The sequence below is a fragment of the Centroberyx affinis genome, unplaced genomic scaffold, assembly GCF_046629955.1.
Source record: "Centroberyx affinis isolate AG114_WGS23_722 - 3 ecotype Tasmania unplaced genomic scaffold, CSIRO-AGI_Caff_v1 ptg004247l_1, whole genome shotgun sequence".
Lineage (NCBI taxonomy): Eukaryota > Metazoa > Chordata > Actinopteri > Beryciformes > Berycidae > Centroberyx > Centroberyx affinis.
This window is the reverse complement of record NW_027281982.1, coordinates 27,569-43,091: the sequence shown is the minus strand read 5'-3', so window position 1 is coordinate 43,091 and position 15,523 is coordinate 27,569. Positions and strand designations below refer to the sequence as shown.

General features: G+C 42.4%; 1 protein-coding gene across 2 annotated transcripts; it reads left to right on the top strand.

Moving 5' to 3' along the window:
* Positions 1-134: 134 nt before the first annotated feature.
* On the top strand, positions 135-14,903 carry acot9.1 (acyl-CoA thioesterase 9, tandem duplicate 1). Of its 2 annotated transcripts, XM_071543159.1 has the most exons (16): positions 135-266; positions 828-928; positions 3,833-3,859; positions 4,857-4,902; positions 6,557-6,727; positions 7,365-7,402; positions 7,730-7,813; positions 8,955-9,058; positions 9,331-9,404; positions 9,547-9,614; positions 9,880-9,991; positions 10,829-10,919; positions 11,385-11,470; positions 12,131-12,218; positions 13,051-13,201; positions 14,038-14,903. In XM_071543159.1, the coding sequence occupies exons 1-16, from the start codon at positions 253-255 to the stop codon at positions 14,091-14,093; spliced, it is 1,311 nt and encodes a 436-aa protein (XP_071399260.1). In that variant the 5' UTR covers positions 135-252; the 3' UTR covers positions 14,094-14,903. The 2 variants fall into 2 exon arrangements, with proteins under 2 accessions (XP_071399260.1, XP_071399261.1); XM_071543160.1 differs by lacking the exon at positions 3,833-3,859.
* Positions 14,904-15,523: the final 620 nt, after the last annotated feature.

Genomic DNA, 15,523 nt, shown 5'->3' with positions numbered 1-15,523 from the left:
CCCGCCCGTCATGTATCCGGCAGGGCATCGAGAGCCCTTAATCGAGTGCACCCTCTGTTTTCATTTGTCGACGTCACGTAATAGGGGCGGGGCGAAAGAGCAACGCGGAAGCGACCTGTCTTCGTCTGCTGGCACCCTGGCACCGCTCTGCCGAGAAAATCTGTGACTCCTTCACCGTTTCTCTCTTCTTTCATCAGTCGCTCGCTTCCTCTGCTCCCCCGAAGCCTCTGTCGCTAACACCCAACACCCAACATGCTCTCACCGAGGTCAGTGTGATGAATTTTAACATGATTTAGATGTTGAAGCTGCTGTAGGATGCTGGACTTGCTAACTAGCAACGCTAGCTAGTAGCAAGTTTGCGAGTCAGCTAAAGCTAGGACTTCTAGGCAGTCCTGTGAGTTGTTTTGACTAACTGTGCCAGTATCACAGATGATTTGTTGAAGTATTTTGTCTGTATAGCTGTTGTATGGTTCTATGCTATATGGGTGAAGACATTAACGCCACCTGGACATGTTAGCCAGGCCCCAGCAGGGTGGGGATTGTATACATAAGGGGTGTGTCGGCTTCAAATTGAGCAACATGGAGGAAATGTTTTCTCAGCAACAAAAAGCCGCCGAGCAAAACCGATCTGGCCGGTAACGGTAACGCTGTAGCTTCTCGTGCTGTGACCTAAAGCCGCACTCCTCTGTCAGCTGTCGGCTGTGGGGAAGCGGGGCAGGGTTCAGACACTCAGGATGCCTTCACACAGCTGTAATTAACAGCTATAATTAGGAGTATAGGATGTAACCGGACTCCTTGGCCATAATGTCATCAGTTTTTCCTGGCAGGTTCCTGTTGCTACGGTCCACTGCGTCCTTGACGACCAGGGCGTTCTGCGCAGGTGCAGGCGGCGTGTCTCCGCGGGGCAGCGCGCCGGACATGGCTGAGGGTAAGGGATGAAGCGTCACTTCCTGTTTGACTTGATTGACAGTTAGATGAAAAAGTGTTCTGGCACAAGTTCACCCACTGGCAAGCTGCATGGGATGGGCAGCTCACACCTGCAGCACTGAGAACAAATATGACTCGATTGACAGCTCCAGACTTGGTTCACCCCACACAGACCTGCTATGCTGCATTCAAATACTCTATGAGGTTCCTGCTTGTAAATAACAACATCAAATTTCAGGTTGTAAACACAAGTCGGAAACTTGGTGTTTGGGTTGGAGCCGACTGACCTGAATTCTGAGGTCACAGCAAGGAAATACCTGTAGACAAGTGTAAGGAATGACATATGTATTTAAAATTAAAAATAATTCAACAACAATTCTCATGACATAATAATTTTATGATCACAAAGCTCCTGCACACTGTCTCCAATGCAAGTTTCACATTTATTGCGACAAAAAAAGTAGTTGACTTTGCAATGTTTTGTACGCTGTAAAACATGAACTCACTTATCGTTCACGTGTGTCAGCTGATCAGGAGCAACCAAAACTTGTCTACAGACGACTTCAGTCAGCTTCGATGGTTTTAAATGAGACTGAATGTGTGTGAACACTTCTAAATTGGTGTTTTGAGCCGTCACCTTGTTCCAGTAGTTATTTATTCCCATGTGACTTGAATGCAGCATCAGGCTGTGTTGGAGGCGACAGGACAAACTCCACCAGTTTAACCTGGATGGCCTCAAGATGGATGATGTTGTTATTCATCTGTATTTCCTGGCACATCTTGTGTCCGAACACACATTGATTTAAGGCACCGGAGGATATTTTTGACAATTTGCTGTGCAGCAGTTGGTCAAAACCAGGTTCTGATATGACACTTTCCCCCTTAGGTATATAAAACAAATGTGTGTAAATTAGGGCTGGGCGATATGGTTGAAATCAATATCATGATGATCATAAGGATTTTTCTCGATATCAATATATATCACGATATGGTTCATGCATGCAAAATCAAGTTAAATAATCAAATTAATGTTCATCTCATTGAACCGAATGGTGATGTTTGGTGTGGTGTCAAACAAAACTGAAATTTTCAAATAATATTCCTACCATACCTCATTTTATCAGAGTTTTTAAGTAAAATTTGCTTGTCATCATCAATTCAGACAGCAGAAATGTGTGTCACGATATCAAAATATCTTCATATCATCACGATATGATTCAACTGAAAGACGATAAACGATAATATTGAATTATAGCCCGGCCCTAATGTAAATAAATGTATGTAAAATGTATGATAAAAAGCAAATGGATGTAAAGAAAAAACGGGATATATCCATGGTTGTATAAAAAAATAAATATATGCAAAGAAAAGGCACTTACAGCACTCAATTCTGTTGATGTCAGAAATGGAGCGCTTGATCTCCATCATCAGCAAGTACAGTTGTACACAGATCACCTTGGTAAATCCCAGCCTGAGACTTTGAACTACAAGTACCACAGTAGATTGTAACTGCAGATGGGTAACAGTGACACCTTGAGGCCGTTGGGGTGAAGTCCACCATCGTCTTCTGTGTTTATCGGCCTGTTTTGGCCACAGACAGCAGAGCGTCCCCACGGCTGTAACAGTCTCTGATCAGACACAGCTGTGGACGTGACTGCAGTCAGTTCAGCGGGACATCGGCCCTCCAGTGTGTTCTCAGAGGACTCGTATCTTCAAAAGAGTTTTCCTCACCAAAACAAAAACAATGTGAAGGAGTATTTTGTACTTCCTCCACTGGTACTGTCTGGGAACGGACCAGAGTGTTCAAAAAAGATTAAGAAGTCCCAGTCGCTCAGGAGTGTAGAGTTAAAAAGCCCTTAACATACAGACATGTGTGTGTTTATATATACAATACTGTGCAAAAGTCTTAGGCACCCAAGAGTTTTTATATAAATTGTTTCTTAGATGTTTATTCATTTTTTTTCTGCATTGTGTCAGTAGACTGCTCTTTATAGTACATTTTTTGATATTTAGAAACTTTTCATTTAATTATTTTTGAAAGCATTTTCGCTTGACTTTTTTTCTTTTACTTGTGCCTAAGACTTTTGCACAGTACTGTATATACAGTATATATATATGAGATATACGTACATGTTGAAGGCTTTGGTAGCTGCAACACGTAGGTTGCAGTAAAAAGGATTTTAACACATTTTGCAGCCAAGCTTTGTTCAAACCCACAGAACTTTATTTAAAATCCTAGTCCAGATCCCAAGGTTTCCAGAGATACCAAACATGTCAGGCTGGATTACAGGGAAATGTGTACAAAATGATGCACAAGACGTCTAGATTTTTTCCATTTGATATAATGGTGCAGCCACCCAAGGTGCCATTGTTACCTTGGGTTTGAATATTTCACCCAGTATCAGCAGCTGTAGCTTCAGTGAAGCGTTGGAACGAGCAGATACAGAATATGGATGCTTTTTCTGATTTTGAAGCTACTTAAGGGGAAATTTAAGGGGAAGTTCAGGGTGCGAGGGGTTAATGTCTGAGCCTTAATGAAATATAGGCTTTTTAAACTCTACACTCCATGTGAGTGCCTTGGACTTCATTTTTTAGAAGTTTTGTCACAGCCTTTTGAGGTTATTATGTAAACTAACCTCTTTGTATCCTGTTTTCAAGTTACTTACAGTGTTTTATTCAGCCTTCTTCATGTTTTGGGAAGATCTAGAGGAAATGACAATATAATATCAGCCAGTGGAATCATGTGAAATTAGTTTCCAGTGATAAATTTTCAGCAGTTGAAGCCATAAACGTGTCTAGAATAACTTGGGAACAGACTTGAATCTCTGTGTGAACCAACTTCTCTCCCTCCACCCAGTCTCGTCCCCTGACCTTTCACCCCTGATCATGTTCTGTTTCTCCACAGGAGACGCACATTTACATGTGTCCAATGGTGTGTGTTGGTAAACCAAGACCAATCCTAACTATTTAACACTTAGTTTACTCCTGATTCTCTCTCCTAATTTGCTCCTAATTCACCATAATTTCTGCTGCATGTCGTCACCCTTTAGCTAAACACGCTCTCTCTCTCTCCAGACACGCACGTTGTCCTGTGTACAGTAGACTAGATTTTACTGTGCGTCTATTGCCTTTTGGTGGATTCAGACTTAAGCTGGGCTGGATTCTCTCTCCCTCCGCTCTCCACAGTAGAGCTGAGCGCTCCCTGCAGCATTTTCTGATGATGTCCACAAACTTTTTTATTTTTTCTCTCTCGCTCTCTGCGGCAGCGAGCTGCAGTGCTTTGGTTCTGCTTGTTCCCACATGATGATTGTCTCTATTTGACTGCTCCCTCTCTCTCTCTCTCTCTCTCCACCCTTCTCCCTTTCTTTTCTCTCTGTTGTTTTATATTGTCTCACAGTAAGCACATTACTGAGCTGCAGCCTTCTGTTGAGGCAAACAGCAAAAACACACTGTACATATAACTCCATATTAGTAGAACATGTGAATTTTCAGATGAGTGATGTTTTCAACTCTCATTATCCAAAAAACAAAGATTTTTGTAGTTCTATATTTCTAGAAGTTGTGGACTTTTGGGTTCCATTACATATTCACCCTCCAAATGATTTTTATTGACTGTACTGCAAACTGCAAACACATTAAGCGGTCATAAAATTATGAAACTGGCTTAATCGATCGATATGTTTATTCATGTCAAGCTTCAGTTGACAAACCCAAAGTGATAATTGACTGTCTGTTTTTGTTACATAACTGGAGAGAAATGCACACACACACCCATCAAACAACGAGGAAGACGGCAGCGGTTTGCTGCTGTTCTGAGAGAGACAGTATGAAACATGCAACCATGAACATTCGGTGCTTACACACACACACACACACACACACACACACACACACACACACTGTCTGATTGTTTCTTCTCTGTTTTCCAGTGCGCAACAGGCTGAGGCAGATTGTGGGAGCTTCCACTAACTGGAGGTACTGAACCGTCTGTGTTTACATATGGAGCTACCTGATATACTGGGAGCCACCATCAGCACCGGGCAAACCAGTTCACCATGTTAATGCCATATACACGACAGTGTTGGCGTTGTCATTTTGCCCTCATGTTCAGTCTGTTCACTAGTTGCATGAAGTTAGACTGATGTAATCTTCAGACTGCTCTAACATTCTCTAGTTCAACCAGTCTGATATAAAACTGTTGCATAAAAATGAAGTCGGACTTACTTAGAGCCAGAAAGGCTAGCCAACTGTACATACAAGCCATACAAGATGTAGTATTAGCCAGCGTTTATGACATTTAGATACAATTTAATTGTGTTACTACAATGTTTTGTAGTTGTGCAGAAAGCTAACATTTTCCCATGTTGAATCCAAATTGCAGCTCATTCCTCTGGAGACGATGGAAAGTCTCGGACTTGCCCTTCTGTGCATGACAAACAATTTATTCTGCAGTTTCAAAGCTTTATTTTTTTATTTGCATTAATGCACCCATTTAAATAGCTGTTACTAAAAGCGGACACTTTTTTCCTTTCGAGTGTCTCATTTTACCCACAATTCAGAGCCTGTTTGACTATGTAAGTCGGTTTTAGTTTAGTCGCTAATAAGTCTTTTTATGCAAGAGGTAAATTCAGATGGCTGCAGCAGCTCTGATTAAAAGTTTCACTCTAACTTCATGCAACTGGCTCCAGGACCATGATCGACAAATGTGACCCTCGTGAACTTCATTATGAGGATTAGACAAATGTCATTAGGACTGAAGTTTCCAGCTGTAAATAACAAGCTACTATATGACAGTTGAGTTAACTGGAAATATGAAGCAATGATGTGGTTTGTCCTGGCGGTGCTGTGGGAGCCATGTGCCGCCCATCTGCAGAGGGAGGGGGTGTCAGACCTCTGCAGCAGGATGAGGCAAGCTGCGTGGTATCATCCACTGGCAGCACATCTCACATTACACAAACACTTTTTAACTTCAGCTGTTTAATGAATAGTGTTTTAACCATGTAGAAATCTGTAGTCGGGTCTACCGCCAATCAACCCCAAATGACTCACATACAGCCCTGGGACAGGACAGGACCGTGGTGCGAACGTGGCTGCCGATGAAACAGTAATGGCCCGATGCCGCGATCATGTCATATCAGATGAGGTGAAAGAACAACATGACATCTTTAAATTGTTGGAACGCCCGCATCCAAAATCATTTATTTAGAAATTTAAAATCAATCATTAAACTACAGCAGATATTGCTTCCTTTATATAAGTAGAGTTGGTTGTTTTAGTGTGAATAAAACTGATAATTTGGATTTTTATTATCGTAGAGACTGCCGGCATCGGTGGATTTGCTGCCATGTTTGCCACCTGTGTTGACACATTTCCCTAATTCACGACTCAAAGTGGGAATAACGTTTTTTTCCCAGTCGGCAGCTTGTTTTTACGGTATATCCGATATGACATGAACGTGGCACGACTATTAAATGTTGGGGGTCTGAGAGGGAGAGAGGTGAAGTGGAGGGAAGGAGGGAGGAAGGAAAACGTATTGAGTTCTCTAGGTAACACCTTGAAATGGTGCAGAGAGTTTACTGGTCTCTCTCTCTCTCTCTCTCTCTCTCTCTCTCTCTCTCTCTCTCTCCAGTGACCACCAGCAGGCGTTAGCGGAGCGCGTGTCGCTGTCGTCCATGCTGGCCAACACTCAGAGCGATCTGCCAGCCAGGAGGATGAAGGACAGTTTCCTGGAGGTCCACCTCCCTCTGGGCTCCGAGCCGCAGCTCAGAGAGAAATACCTCACCTACCACAACACTGTCAGGTACACAACAACACCACGACACCCCCGGGAGGCACCAGGTTTTTGGGAGATTGGCCCATTGCTGATCTGATGAGCGATGAGATCACAGACACCAAAATCATCCATGTGTCCCCGGCAGATCATTGGCTCTGGTGCTCCATGCTAACACTTTAGCACACACTATGTTGAGTGAGAGTAGGCTCCATGCTAACACTTTAGCACAGTGATTCTCAGCCTTTTTCATATCAAGGACCCCTAATTTAGTCCACATTAGGGCCACAGACCCCCATTTGAGATTTTGTCTCTCGGAGCCAAATATGAGAATATTTTTTATTGTCAGATATGATTTTGTCCAGAATTCCATGACTATCTGTACTGTAGGTAGAGAGATTTCAGTGAAATTATGATCAAAACAGTCATTCTTCTACATTCTCTAATTGTGTTAACGTCTTGTAAATGAAATAATGGTGAAGTTTAACGATTCATCAATTTGCTGGGGACCCCCTGGAACAGCCTCAAGGACCCCTGGTGGTCCCCGGACCCCACGTTGAGAACCACTGCCTTAGCACACACTATGTTGAGTGATAGTAGGCTCCATGCTAACACTTTAGCATACACTATGTTGAGTGGCTCTAAGTGATCGTCTGCCTCTTTTCAGGTTTGGCAGAATCCTGGAGGACCTGGACAGTTTAGCAGGTATCACATTATACAATACATGCTACATAATATTGATACAGGGACTTTAACACAGACCACCAGCCAAATCCTGGTCCGTTTCGGCTGTGACTGGTATCTTAACGGACAAGTTTGCACATAACCAACCATCCATGTCATTTCCTTGATAATGTTTTCCACATGTTTGCACAACCAAATGAATACGGCTGTACTGTAAGTTTGTATAATATCATGTAACACACTGAACACACATCGAACCTGTTGTTGATAGCTGTACTGGGTGAATATGTGTTCTCTTTGTAAATTAGTAAACTTTATTCCCTTTTCTTTCCCTGTCTCCCTCCTCAGTCCTCATCTCTTACTCTCACACCCATAATGAGGCTCTGCCCAGGTCTCCTCTGTCCATTGTCACCGCCCTGGTGGACAAGATAGGTAAGACTCTCAGGTGGCACAACAGAGGGGCCAATGAAGTGTTTAGGGTGCGATCACACCTACGGTTTGTTTTCTTTGCTCTGAACCACAGTGGGAAAAGTTTCATGTGTTGCATTTTTTTTAGCAAAACAAAAAGTCACATGGACTCACAAGCAGCTTGTTTATTGGACAGTGTTTTAGTAACGCCACGTTAGAGATTTGGCCACATAGGTGGAGTCAAAACAAACCTGTTTTCAGTCCGTGTAACTTCAGCTAAGCATGATGGCATGACGCTATTCTTGTGCATCATTTCAAGGAGTTGAGAAATGTGCTCTTTGGCCTAGACATTTCACCTCATCTTGACTCTGAGTTTGACCTCAGTTCATTTTGTTCTGCTCGGATTTCCAAGCATGAGGAACTGCTGGTTATCAGATGTCAACGTTCGTCTCTTTCTACCCATAATCCCTTGCTGTGGCTGGTTCAAATTACATCCTCACTCCTAACGAACCGCACCGCAGTTCTCTTGTTAGAGGACTGAGACTCTCGGTGCCGTTATTTGGTGCCACCACAGTTCAAAGGTCACCGTTCTCACCTGGACAAGCTGAGCTAAAGGAGGAAACACTCCAGAATTTGTAAACAGCTCTAAACACGCTTGGTGTGAACGCAGCCTTAGCTTCAAATGCTTCTCTCTTAGAACAGTGGTTCTCAACCTTTTTCATATCAAGGACCCCTAATTTAGTCCACATTTGTGCCCCGGACCCCCCATTTAATAAGACTTTGTCTCTCAAACCCAAATCCGAGAATATTTTTACTATTAGATATGATTTTGCACAATCCCATGACTATCTGTATTGTAGGTAGAGAGATAACAGTGAAACTATGATCAAAAAAGTAATTCTTCTACATTTTCTAATTGTGTTCATTTGTAAATTTAATTAATGGTGATGTTTAATAATTCATCAGTTTGCTGGGGACCCCCTGGAACTCCCTCAATGACCCCTGGTGGTCCTCGGACCCCACGTTGAGAACCACTGTCTTAGACGTTATGCTCAAGTCCCAGATATCATAGTCGTTAGAGCTACAGTCCCACAAATTAGTCCCAAGCTATATAGCCTTGTTCATGTTGGTATGAAAATGTGTACTTTTTTTGTTTGTGAGACAGACATGAGGAAGCACGTCATCTATCCAGACTGCGACATCAAGTTCACTGGTCATGTGACGTGGGTGGGAAAGACCTCTATTGAAGCCAAGATGCACATGTCTCAGGTAGGCATTCTCACTTATTCTTTTACGTTTCCGGTTTGTTTGTTTGGAATCAACAGAAGAAGAAGAACTGGGTAGTGAGCATGAGCAGTGATAGCCACCATGACTGAACAGACAGAGAAGAGAGAAACTCAAACTGCAGCAACAGAAAATCCAAGCTCCGCCCACACTGTTTGATTGACAGGTGATCTGTGGGAAGTGCAGTGCAGAAACACCACAGTGATGAGGCTGAGGGACAAAGATGACGACTGATGTGACTCTGTGTGTTTTCTCAGTACCATGATGGAGCCTACAGTCCAGTTCTGGATGCTACGTTTGTCATGGTGGCCAGAGACCCGGAAAACAAGAGGTAGGATACACAGCAGAGTGTGTGTGTGTGTGTGTGTGTGTGTGTGTGTGTGTGTATCTGTTGATTCACCCATCAGTCCACCCAGTCCAGACTCCACCTCCTTCACCTCCTTCATGTTCATCATGTATGTGTTTTATTCCAGGGCGGCGTTTGTGAATCCGCTGAAGCCAGAAGGGCTGGAAGAGGAGAAACTATTCCAGGAAGGAGAAAGTAAGAGATGACGATGTAAACAGTGTCTAGATTACGTCTGTGTAGGTTCATTACAGTCATCCAGGTAGTAAATAAAAACAAAATCCACAGGACTTAAAATTGAAACGTCTTCAACGCTTCAATTTTAAGTGGATTTTGTTTTTATTTTTTTGGACACAATGTCTAGATTATTTCATCTGTGTGTTTGTCCTTTTCATGGCAACTTTATCCCTTCTTTTCCTCTCGTGTGTGTGTGTGTGTGTGTGTGTGTGTGTGTCGTCTCCAGCCAATAAGTCCCGCCGTGTGGGGATGAGCACTGCGTCTCTGCTGAAGGTGGCTCCTACCGCGGACGAGAGGAAGATCGTGCACAGCCTGTTCCTCAACACTCTGGACTCAAAGTACGACTGAGATACTGTCAAATCCACCTGTTTTATCAGCCTGAGTCACAAAGTGGGGCTGCAACAGAGAAGCGCGTCCCATCCACACTTCATTGAGATGATGTAGATTTGCCCTGTTTGCCTCGATGAAGATGAAACTCTGGTGTTGGTGTTGGAATCAAAGAATCAAAACTTTAGAGTCAAATACAAACTGTCTCCTAAACAGCAGAATGAGCAGCAAAAAAGATGTAGAAGAAGAAGAAATTTAGTTTACTGAAAGCACCTTACAGGATTTCTGGGTATTGAAGTCCTCAAAATTCAAACAGTTGCCTCCCACTGCCAGTGTGTAAAGTTTGCTAGAGCAGCTTCAACACTGGATTGCTATAAATACCTTCGTTTAACACCACACCATCCTTTAAAAATCTGAAATATACCGTTTTATATCCTCCTCCATCATCAAGCCATTATCCAGGGTCGTCGGCACATATGGGATAATTGTGAGGATCATTTGTGTAAAAGGAAATACAGTTAAAATATAAATGGAAATGGTACAAACACTCAATTTACTAAGTCAAAATTTCTCCTTATGTACCAGTGAGTTTCACTAGTAGCACAACTTAACATTAAAGAACAAACAACTTGAGTAGTAGGGACACTTCAATCTTAGCATAGGATACGCACACACGCACACACACACACACACACACACACACACACACACACACACACACACACACACACACTTACAGAGTACAGGTGCAAGTACAAGGTGAGGTATAGATCTTAGGAGCTGCAGGAGATGGAGTGTGTCTTTAACATGCTTGTGTGTGTGTGTGTGTGTGTGTGTGTGTGTTCCAGGACAGTTAGTTTCCACAGCAGAGTTCTGCCTCCAAACTCGGTGTGGATGGAAGACGCCAAGATCAAAGGACTGGAGATCTGCCATCCGCAGGTGAGAGGGAGGAAAGGCCGGGAGGAGAAAACGAGGAAAGGGAGCAAAATTTAACAAAAAGACATGAAATTATTATTTTTTCATTTAATTGTTCAGTTATGTTTTTTTGTAAATTGATTCTTCATTTAAAGGCAGTAATGTCTCCCAGAGTTTCTGTACCATTGAACAGGTGTGATGTGTCACTCTGCCTTAAAGAGCTGCTGACACTAAAAGAATTTCATCAGTCTGGGTTTCAGTGGAGAGTTTTAGTGTCCCATGATGGACTGAATGCTGTTTCAGAGGCTTTTACACCCTGACAAGAAGAACATTGTGGAGGAAAACACTCAATCCTTGTAATTTTTTGGCTTGAAAATGGAAACATGTAACAATATATCGGCAGCCTCAATAAAAAACGATCAGTATCTGTATCGGCCTTCAAAAACCCAGGTTGCCAGACTCTAATCCAGCCTGTGTGTGTTTCTGCAGGAAAGGAATATCTTCAACAGGATCTTCGGAGGTTTCCTGATGAGGAAAGCCTACGAGCTCGGCTGGGCCAACGCCTGCTCCTATGGGTGAGAGGCTATGTTAGAGAGAGAGAGAGAGAGAGAGAGAGACATGAAGGCCTGGGTGCTTAGCAAAATATGACTTCAGTATCAATACCAGCTCAGGTATCGGGTATCAAGATTTTTAAATACCACAGCAAAAAACAAAAACAAAACTGGAGCAATATAGTAACATTATTTTAGCTTTTTGTCTATCAAACAACCATCTTTTGTTCTTTTGAAGAAGAAGAATGGGCTCAGAAACTATAAAGTGTTTCATGTAGCACATACAGTACATCTTGCTGACGCACAACTTCCTCCTGTGTTGCATGCAAGCAGCAAAATAGCATGATCATCTGATCTAGACCATATGATTTTCTGGTTAAAGGTCAGGCACATGTGAGTTTGAGCATCATGCAAGCTGACGATAGTAAATAGACATGAAAAGGTCACACAATAGAGAATCAGCTTCAGATAAACTCCTGTGCTATTTCTCCAGGCAGTTGCTGTGGTCATTTTTCATTTCTTTAGTGTAACTTGAATCAAAGCACAGTCAGAAAAACAGATTTGCTTGACCCAAAAATCTGAATATTTTGGCCAAGGACTTTACTTAATAGTGATGTGACATTTCAAGGTGTGTGTTCTGTGTTGGCTCCCCTGGATCCAACATGTCTCCCTGCTGTGTTGCAGAGGATGTCGCCCCACCCTGGTCGCTGTTGATGACATCATGTTCCAGAAACCTGTGGAGATTGGCTCCCTGCTGCTGCTCTCATCACAGGTCAGAGGGTGTGTGTGTGTGTGTGTGTGTCGGGGAGGGGGAGGGCAGAAGTATAGGGGTGTGTTTGGGGTGTAAGGTTGGGTGTGTGTGGGGTGTAAGTTTGGGTGTGTTGGGGTGTAAATTTAAGTGTGTTTGGGGTGTAAATTTGGGTGTGTTTGGGGTGTAAGTTTAAGTGTGCTTGGGGTGTAAGTTTGGGTGTGTTGGGGTGTAAATTTAAGTGTGTTTGGGGTGTAAATTTGGGTGTGTTTGGGGTGTAAGTTTAAGTGTGCTTGGGGTGTAAGTTTGGGTGTGTTGGGGTGTAAATTTAAGTGTGTTTGGGGTGTAAGTTCGGGTGTGTTTGGGGTGTAAGTTTAAGTGTGTTTGGGGTATGTTTGGGATCTAAATTTAAGTGTCGGATGTAAGTTTAAGTGTGTTTGGGGTGTAATTTTGGGTGTGTTTGGGTTGTAAGTTTGGGTGTGTTTGGGGGTCTAAATTTAAGTGTGTTTGGGGTGTAAATTTGGGTGTGTTTTGGGTGTAAATTTGGGTGTGTTTGGGGTCTAAGTTTGGGTGTGTTTTGGGTGTAAATTTGGGTGTGTTTGGGGTGTAAATTTGGGTGTGTTTGGGGTCTAAGTTTGGGTGTGTTTTGGGTGTAAATTTGGGTGTGTTTGGGGTGTAATTTTAAGTGTGTTTGGGGTGTAAATTTGGGTGCAATGCAAGGTGTCCAGTGTCTGTGGGATGAGATAGACATGCTGCGTGTGTGTGTGTGTGTGTGTGTGTCTCAATGACTTGACCCAGATATCACACACACCCTGCCTGGGCTTCATGTTACTGTGTGTGTGTGTGTGTGTGTCAGGTGTGTTACACGGAGGGGAAGCACATCCAGGTCAGAGTTCACACCGAGGTGTTCGACCCTCTGACCCGGCAGCACAACACCACCAACGTCTTCCACTTCACCTTCGCCTCCGACAGAGACGTCCCCAACATCGTCCCGAAGACCTACGGAGGTTAGCCCCGCCCACACGTGATGTCACTGCAGCATCACACACACACATCGATTATTGAAAATGGCCTAGAGCAGTGGTTCTCAAACTGGGGGTTGGGAAGCCCCGGGGAGTCGTGAGATAATTTTGGGGGAGTTGTGAGATGATTTATGGGACATGAAAAAAAAATACTAAACAAATGTACAGTAATGGTGTCATTTTTCTGATTTTTCTATCATGTTTGCTTTTTTTTCTTGTGAAATACAGAATAGATTTCAGTCTCTAGACCCTGATAATCAAATGAAACAACCTGAAAAGGGGAAAATCATTTTTTAATTTTGGGGCATTTTCACCTTTTTATTAGACAGTACAAAGTAGAGAAAGACAGGACAGACTGGACAAAGGTCCCAGGTCCCGGATTCAAACCCACAACGTTATGTTTACATGCTACCAGCCTTAGACCACGGAGCCACCAGGACACCCGGAAAATATTTTTTTTGGTGAACTATTCTCCACTCTGCACATGCAGCCTGTTACAGAGGGGCGAGAGGAGGCATCGCTTCATTTTAAGGAGTCACAAGCCAAAAAAGGTTGAGAACCACTGGACTGGAGGCTGCAAATATTCATTATTTTGCAAGAGAAGGCATCTGTTATAAAGATTACAGACATGATGATGAATTCTTACTTTAGAAATAGAATCCATAAAATGTTTGGGATGTAAATGTTTGCCATAAAACATCAGGATCCCCAAGTTGAGAACCGCTGCTGCTACCTGACACCGTGATAGAGTTTACTGTTTAATTTAGAGTTTAATTACAGTTTATTATTGTGTTTATTATTGTTGTGTTTTGTGTTGACAGAGTCGATGCTGTATCTGGATGGGAAGAGACACTTTAACCAGACTGTGGAGCACTGAGAGCCCAGAGGCTGCTTTACACTTCTGCTGCCTGCCAAAGCCTTACAGTGTCTGTCCCAGAGGGTGTGTGTGTGTGTGTGTGTGTGTGTGTATGCATGCATGTGTGTGTGTGTATGTGCACACGTTTGCGTCCATTGGTTTAGAAGAATGACAGATTTGCTTTAATATTATAGTGTACGCATTTTTTTTATATTGCACTGTGTAACGTTACATAACCTGCATGCAGTTTATCTTCCTGTTTATTTCTGATTCCTGTGGTTTACAGTTTGGTAAACAAGGTGGAGGGGCATGATGACAGAGGAGAGGCCTTTTTATTAATTTACATTTTATTTACTACTCTCTGGCAGCTGGAACCACGGTGGGAAATAAACATTTTTTACTGCGGCTGGCAAGTTTGCAGTTGTCGGTCAAAGGTTCTTCTCACTTCTGTAAATTCTGTTTGACTGGTAAAGGAGGAAAATGGAGGAAGAGTTTAGTTTCCCATCCTGTTATTGGTAGAAACCTCACTCACATGTTACTGTGTCACTGATTCACAGTTGCCATCACTTTATGTTACATTTGTATATTCAACTGTTGCTTCTACGCACAAAACTCTCCATTCTATGCAGCAACTCAAACCTCGTTTTTTTTTTTTTTTTACTTTTTTATTTTACATGGAAAACTTTATTCTGAATGTGTGCGGTTGTTTGCTTGGTTGTTGTGAGTGAAAGGAAGGAAGGATGAAAGGAAGGAAGGATGGAAGGTGCCATTTGTGCTGCCTTAGGTCATGGAGTGAAGTTAGAGAAACACAATAAATAAATTCCTATTTATCTTCACTTTATAATCGTCTTTGTGTCTTTGCTTTCCTTCCATGTGATACGGACGTGACTCACTGATCTCAGTTATTTAACATACAAATTGAAGTTTTATTCTTCTCTGTTTAGAGTTGCTGGTGGTGAAGTTTCCAATTTAGATGTAAATTTTACTCCGCTGTTAAAATGTTTCAGCTCTCTGCAAGGATCAGGTTACCTGTAATGTTGGGAAAGAAGAAATTAAGAAATGATTTCATTATCAGTATATAAACAGTAACTGCTAACATGCAAAATCTGTTGCATGTTAGCATGCAACAGATTTATGTTCACTGCATTAAACTGCATGGCAATAGAAAAGTATAACGTAGATAAAACTGTAATTTTCAAATATATTTCCCTAATTTGTTTCAGATCTCATTTGCTTTTTATCTTCCTACAGCAGAATTGTTTATCGTGATAACGTAATATCAGTTTTTCATCACAATGATTCTATTGAAAGACGATAAAGGACAATACTGAGTTACTGCCCAGCGCTACTGTGAGGAATTCATTAACAAAATCTGCACAGAATCTGAACAAAACCTCTACTTCCATCATGATACTAACTAAAACTAGTTAAATATATAACATCTTCTCAAC

What these genes read in the sequence shown, in the direction of transcription:
- acot9.1 (XM_071543159.1), top strand. An exon ending in GCCAACGCCTGCTCCTATGG is followed by an intron (nt 11,471 to 12,130) that starts GTGAGAGGCTAT and finishes GCTGTGTTGCAG; the next exon opens with AGGATGTCGCCCCACCCTGG. An exon ending in CGTCCCGAAGACCTACGGAG is followed by an intron (nt 13,202 to 14,037) that starts GTTAGCCCCGCC and finishes TTGTGTTGACAG; the next exon opens with AGTCGATGCTGTATCTGGAT.